The 7,104-nt window shown below is 39.7% G+C and overlaps 1 protein-coding gene across 1 annotated transcript; it reads left to right on the plus strand.

The window, feature by feature from the left end:
• The first annotated feature begins 2,899 nt into the window (after positions 1-2,899).
• LOC124007444 (regulatory factor X-associated protein) lies at positions 2,900-6,658 on the plus strand. Its single transcript, XM_046318007.1, has 3 exons — positions 2,900-3,722; positions 3,981-4,091; positions 4,299-6,658. Exons 1-3 carry the CDS (start codon positions 3,285-3,287, stop codon positions 4,401-4,403), a joined length of 654 nt encoding a protein of 217 aa, XP_046173963.1. The 5' UTR covers positions 2,900-3,284; the 3' UTR covers positions 4,404-6,658.
• The last annotated feature ends 446 nt before the right edge of the window (positions 6,659-7,104 follow it).

Consider the following 7,104-nt stretch of genomic DNA (forward strand, 5'->3'; position numbering starts at 1 on the left):
TAACACATGTAATCATGTCGAATAACAGTGAAGACATCAACACTATGAAATAACACATGTAATCATGTCGAATAACAGTGAAGACATCAACACTATGAAATAACACATGTAATCATGTCGAATAACAGTGAAGACATCAACACTATGAAATAACACATGTAATCATGTCGAATAACAGTGAAGACATCAACACTATGAAATAACACATGTAATCATGTCGAATAACAGTGAAGACATCAACACTATGAAATAACACATGTAATCATGTCGAATAACAGTGAAGACATCAACACTATGAAATAACACATGTAATCATGTCGAACAACAGTGAAGACATCAACACTATGAAATAACACATGTAATCATGTCGAATAACAGTGAAGACATCAACACATGAAATAACACATGTAACGAATAACAGTGAAGACATCAACACTATGAAATAACACATGTAATCATGTCGAACAACAGTGAAGACATCAACACTATGAAATAACACATGTAATCATGTCGAATAACAGTGAAGACATCAACACTATGAAATAACACATGTAATCATGTTGAATAACAGTGAAGACATCAACACTATGAAATAACACATGTAATCATGTCGAATAACAGTGAAGACATCAACACTATGAAATAACACATGTAATCATGTCGAATAACAGTGAAGACATCAACACTATGAAATAACACATGTAATCATGTCGAATAACAGTGAAGTCTTAAAGTAGCCACCCTTTGCCTTGATGACAGAGTTTGGATACATTGACAAGTCCTGGATACTGTCCTGCTTCAATTACTCTAATAATCAAGTTTTTTATAATAAGGAGAGCACTTTAATATCTGTCCCCTCCTCCTCCCGCTCACACAGAGTAGCAGTGTTTCTGGACTGGTTGGCTGGAACACTGTCCTACTACAGAGTCATCTCTGACACGCTGACCCACCTGTACACATTCCACACAACATTCACTGAGCCCCTCTACCTAGGGTTTTATCCTGACACCTCAGTGACTATGATCGCCACTAACGCCACAGTGTTCTTTTGTCAGGTTAAACAGGTTTTTTATTTTGATTTATTTTAACCTTTATTTAACTAGGCAAGTGGGTTAAGAATTCTTATTTACAATGACGGCCTAGGAACAGTGGGCTAACTGCCTTGTTCAGGGACAGAACGACAGATTTTTACCTTGTCAGCTCAGGGATTCTATTCAGCAACCTTCCAGTTACTGGTCCAATGCTCTAACCACTGGGCTAACTGCCACCCCAATTTCCACAGTGTCACGAAGGGCTGCACGATTTTAACAACAAATCTAGGCCTTATTTTTTGTAAGAGGAAACATTGAGTGTTGCGACAGATTATAAGCTCCCACTCCCCTGGGAAACAACTGACCAACACTTTGGTCCCTACCCCGTTACAACAACACCTCCATAGAGATTCTATTACTATTCCAATTTCTTATTCTATGAATTCAAACAACGCTGTATTCAAAGTGCCCACTATTACATTCCAACTAGGCTATAGAGTTTGAATAGTTATTATATTTCCATGATTCCAACAGTTCACCAGTGTTTTGATCTAAATCGCAAGTGAAATCGTCATTGAAATACTTGGTTAAAAAATAAAGGGTTGATTTGTTGTCAAAATCGTGCAGCCCTACGTGGCAGTGAGAATACGATCTCAAATGAGAAACTTTTGAAGTTTGATTGAACAGTATAAAACAATCAGAATAGAGAAAGCCCCATTGAAAACATGTAATTTAGGTACAGCCTTAAGTGTATTAGGTACAGCCTTACAGTATATTAGGTACAGCCTTACAGTATATTAGGTACAGCCTTACAGTATATTAGGTACAGCCTTACAGTATATTAGATACAGCCTTACAGTATATTAGGTACAGCCTTACAGTATATTAGGTACAGCCTTACAGTATATTAGGTACAGCCTTACAGTATATTAGGTACAGCTTTACAGTATATTAGGTACAGCCTTACAGTATATTAGGCACAGCCTTACAGTATATTAGGTACAGCCTTACAGTATATTAGGTACAGCTTTACAGTATATTAGGTACAGCCTTACAGTATATTAGATACAGCCTTACAGTATATTAGATACAGCCTTACAGTATATTAGGTACAGCCTTACAGTATATTAGGTACAGCCTTACAGTATATTAGGTACAGCCTTACAGTATATTAGATACAGCCTTACAGTATATTAGGTACAGCCTTACAGTATATTAGATACAGCCTTACAGTATATTAAGTACAGCCTTACAGTATATTAGGTACAGCCTTACAGTATATTAGGTACAGCCTTACAGTATATTAGGTACAGCCTTACAGTATATTAGGTACAGCCCTGCTAGCCACCTCACCCACAAAAGAGACACACATTGATACACCCCCATAATCTCCTCTGACTGCAGCTGGAGAGGTTTGAACAGATAAGATTATGACGTTTTGAAATATCCCTGTTCTGATGTATATGGAAATTGATTTGTAAAATTACTGAAAGAAAATGTATGTCTCTTGACTTGACAAACTGTATTTTGTATTCATATGTTTTGCATTGAAAAAAACATGCTAATATATATACATATATATATATATTATATTTATATCATCAACATCAATATAACACGTTAACTTTCACATTTCATTTTGTCTGAGCATTTCCAGGTGTGCCACAAATCTATTTCATGCAGGTGTGTGTGTGTGTGTGTGTGTGTGTGTGTGTGTGTGTGTGTGTGTGTGTGTGTGTGTGTGTGTGTGTGTGTGTGTGTGTGTGTGTGTGTGTGTGTGTGTGTGTGTGTGTGTGTGTGTGTGTGTGTGTGTGAGAGAGATAATTTCATATATGACCAGCAGAGGGCAGCCTGCAGAAGGACTCCTCCCTGTCCTGCTCTCTCTCGGCGGACTGTCCTCGTTTGTTTTTGTTGTGTGAGAGGAAGGGAAGCATCAAGCCTACAGATTAAACATTTGTGGGGTATTTATAAATAATTTCCTCACTTAACTATATGACGTTGCGTTAGATCAGGTATCTATAACCGTATTATTTAATTAGCGTGTACCATCGTTTCGTGCAGAGACTCAGATCTATTAGAGGGAAGTGAATGTCAAGCTATTCGACTAGTTAGCTTCCAATTACATGCGAGTTAACTCACAACACCTTGCCAGCTACAGCAATAGATTACGGGACAGGCCACTTCTCTGGGCAACTGTTTTACCTTATCCCTTTTCTACAAAATCGTGGGGGGGGGATTAATTTGATCTAAATCATGAGTGAAGAGGAGAGTTCCACCTCAACGGGTAACAACAAGGACTCGAGCATTTCGCTCCTACTAACCAAGGACGGACAGACGTACTACGTTGACAAAAGCGGTGTTGTCGACTGCAGAAATGTAGTCACGCCGCAAGAATCGGACAATAACATGTTCTCGTACGACATGGATGATGCCGACGAGGAGAGCGACGTTTTAGACACCTCGGACCCGCGCGACAGCGCTGCGAGTCCCGAAGAGCTCAACGAGGAAGACGGATTCGGGGAGAACGAGAACGTGTCGAAAACGTGCACGTACGACGGTTGTACGGAGACCACGACCCAGGTAGCCAAGCAGCGGAAACCCTGGATGTGTAAGAAGCACCGTAACAAGATGTACAAAGACAAGTACAAGAAGAAGAAAAGTGACCAGGCAATGTCCAGCGGGAAACAAGATGTAAGAGTTTACCTGGCCGACAGACAAACACACACCGGGTGTAATTATTTCATCTGTTTTTCTATCATAGTCCAGGAAATGCACAATATGTGCATGGTTTTGTTCCAGTTTTGTTCGTTGAGTCAGGTTTGTTACGATAGGGCTGGAACAAAACCCTGGTGTGGTTCCTCAGGACTAGGACTGAAGAATACTGCTCTAGTCTAAAGGGGATATGTGTGATGGTTATATATTGATCTGCACTGTGTGTGTGTTGATCAGGAGAGCCTGGAGGAGAGGCCTGTGTCTGTAAACAAGCAGCGTCTTGGCACCGTGGGGGACCGTCCGGCCAGACCCTCCCTCATCGAACAGGTGCTCAACCAGAAGAGACTGGTGGGTCACACAGACAGACACGTATAGACACGGCAGTTAACACATCTTAGGTTGTTGAAATGTGCAGCATACCTACCAGTACCATGAATTCAAACAATGTATTACGTCACACTAGCGTCTGTGTGTGTGTGTGTGTGTGTGTGTGTGTGTGTGTGTGTGTGTGTGTGTGTGTGTGTGTGTGTGTGTGTGTGTGTGTTTTGTCCCCAGTCTCTGCTGAGGAGTCCTGAGGTCATCAGGTTTCTACAGCAGCAGCAGCGTCTCCTGACCACCCAAAGTCACAGCCAATCACAGCCTGACTTCCAGGGCTGCTAACGGGACAACCGGGGAGGGGCCAGCCACTCTCTGTGTCCACCTCCAGACACGGGTTCTAGAATGTAGAATGTTCTGGAATTATGCTAAGTCATTCTGGAACTATTCCATCTGTCACGATGGCAGGAGGACACAGTTGTTAGTACCTATCTAACTCATAGGGGTTAACCAACCCCTAACCTTAACACAACCCTGACATTACCCTAACTATCTTATGACTCGTTCACTTGATATATACGCATATTGTCAGGTGCACCGCTCAGACTGGTGCAGGACTAGGCCAATTAAGTGGGTTGATCCCCCCCCCCCCAAAAAAAACTTCGGAGCAGCCATTCTACGTGGTTTTCCCTCCCTGCTTTATTACGCGATGAATAATGTGGGCCTGTACCCCAAAAAACCATACAGAAACTGAAATCCTAATGTACTGTACTGCCCATCCGGTGAGGTGATACTGCATGGCCATGTAGTGACGCCCAGCGAAAAGATATTCAGGCTCGTTTACCTGAGTAGTAAAGACGGAATGGAGACTGTATTCTTATCAACATCAACTGTGCTTCCAATCAATCCATTCATCAATCAATCCAATCATCAATCAATCCAATCATCAATCAATTCAATCAATCAATCCATTCATCAATCAATCCAATCATCAATCAATCCAATCATCAATCCATTCATCAATCAATCCATTCATCAGTCAATCCATTCATCAATCCATTCATCAATCAATCCATTAATCAATCAATCCATTCATCAATCAATCTGTTAAATAGAATTCATGAAGTTGGTAAACAAACCGCATGCTTTAAATTTCACTGTCAGCTAGAAAAAGAAAAGGGAACTCACTTGTTTTAATGTTGTTTTTTAAAAATTTGTTTTGTCTGCTGTGTTAAACTAACATTTTGGCCCAATTTTTAGATTCGATTTTGAAAACAAGACTGTAGTAAACAGATAGATGTGACAGAGAATATCATTTTATACCCAAACTTCTGTTTAATAAATGGGTAGCATTGTGTGGTTGTTGTTAGATGACAGATGTATCAAGTCTGAATTCACTGTATCGGATTGCTATCAGTTTTTCTGTGATTACATGTGACAATGACAATCATGCTTCAGTGTGTGTGTGTGTGGGGGGGGCATAGCGTGATGTTTGAAGGGGGGGGGGCAGGGTGCTAAAAAGCTACTATGTGACTGTCTGCTCGGTTTTTAAATCAAGGTTGTGGTCAATTCCAGTCAGGAAGTAAACCTAATTCCTAAGAGAATTGGAATTTTCAATTTACTTTCTGAATTGAAATGGGATTAACCACAACCTTGGTATAATATATTTGTTGTGATGTGTAATCTGTAGTTTTGGGTAGAACCTGCAACCCTAACCACAGATCTAGGATCAGATTACCCTATGAACCGATCCTTAACCATTAAGTCCTATTTATACCAGGTTTGGGGTAGAACCTGCAACCCTAACCACAGATCTAGGATCAGATTACCCTATGAACCGATCCTTAACCATTAAGTCCTATTTATACCAGGTTTGGGGTAGAACCTGCAACCCTAACCACAGATCTAGGATCAGATTACCCTATGAACCGATCCTTAACCATTAAGTCCAGGTTTGGGGTCAATTCCATTTAAACTCAATTCACAAAGTAAAGTGAAATTCAATTTTCTTCAATGAGTAAAGATTGTAATTAGGTTTACTTTCTGAATTGATTGGAATTAGGTTTACTTTCTGAATTGATTGGAATTAGGTTTACTTTCTGAATTGATTGGAATTAGGTTTACTTTCTGAATTGATTGGAATTAGGTTTACTTTCTGAATTGATTGGAATTAGGTTTACTTTCTGAATTGATTGGAATTAGGTTTACTTTCTGAATTGATTGGAATTAGGTTTACTTTCTGAATTGATTGGAATTAGGTTTACTTTCTGAATTGACCCCAAACCTGATTAATACCAAATGCAATTAGCTAAGCAAAAATGGTTATCCTTCATAGATGCGCAGTGACAAATTGCAGGTCTAGACACGTTTGCGTACGGTTGAAGTAGTTTCCCTTATAGTCATCGACTGGTAACATCTGACCTTGGATCAGTGGTTAGTACGGTTGAAGTAGTTTCCCTTATAGTCATCGACTGGTAACATCTGACCTTGGATCAGTGGTTATAGGGTCAACTTCAATCTGGCATCTACCTACCACATGATGGTATTCCTCTCATCAGACTGCCTATGTAATGTCTATTAAACACTGTGTTTTGACTATGTGTCGAGTTTGTCTCGTTAACTGCTTTTTTAAGAAGCACTAGTGCAACATCTTAGTATAGCTTTCTCTGGGATTCAATCCAATTGCACAATTAGGCTACGATTGCACCTCTTTAAAAGCAATATTTCACTGTTGGCGGAGATCGGCGAATATGTCAAATCGGAAGTTACCGCGAATTAAATGTCAAGTGAGCTACATCGCGCAATCAGATCGAATCCCGGATTTATTCACCGAGAATGTTATTACAGATGTCATGTGTTCATGAGCACAGTTACTTCATGTATCGTAAATATACTACTCATAAAACTACTTCATGTATTGTAAATATACTACACACAAAACTACTTCATGTATCGTAAATATACTACACATAAAACTACTTCATGTATCGTAAATATACTACACACAAAACTACTTCATGTATCGTAAATATACTACACATAAAAC

The sequence above is a fragment of the Oncorhynchus gorbuscha genome, linkage group LG20 (assembly GCF_021184085.1).
Source record: "Oncorhynchus gorbuscha isolate QuinsamMale2020 ecotype Even-year linkage group LG20, OgorEven_v1.0, whole genome shotgun sequence".
NCBI classification, from domain to species: Eukaryota; Metazoa; Chordata; class Actinopteri; order Salmoniformes; family Salmonidae; genus Oncorhynchus; species Oncorhynchus gorbuscha.

Excerpts from the sequence above, each read along its gene's own strand:
- LOC124007444 (XM_046318007.1), top strand. The coding sequence starts at position 3,285 with ATGAGTGAAGAGGAGAGTTCCACCTCAACGGGTAACAACAAGGACTCG. Across the intron at positions 3,723-3,980 it reads TGTCCAGCGGGAAACAAGAT|GAGAGCCTGGAGGAGAGGCC; the intron begins GTAAGAGTTTAC and ends TGTGTTGATCAG. Across the intron at positions 4,092-4,298 it reads TGCTCAACCAGAAGAGACTG|TCTCTGCTGAGGAGTCCTGA; the intron begins GTGGGTCACACA and ends TTTTGTCCCCAG.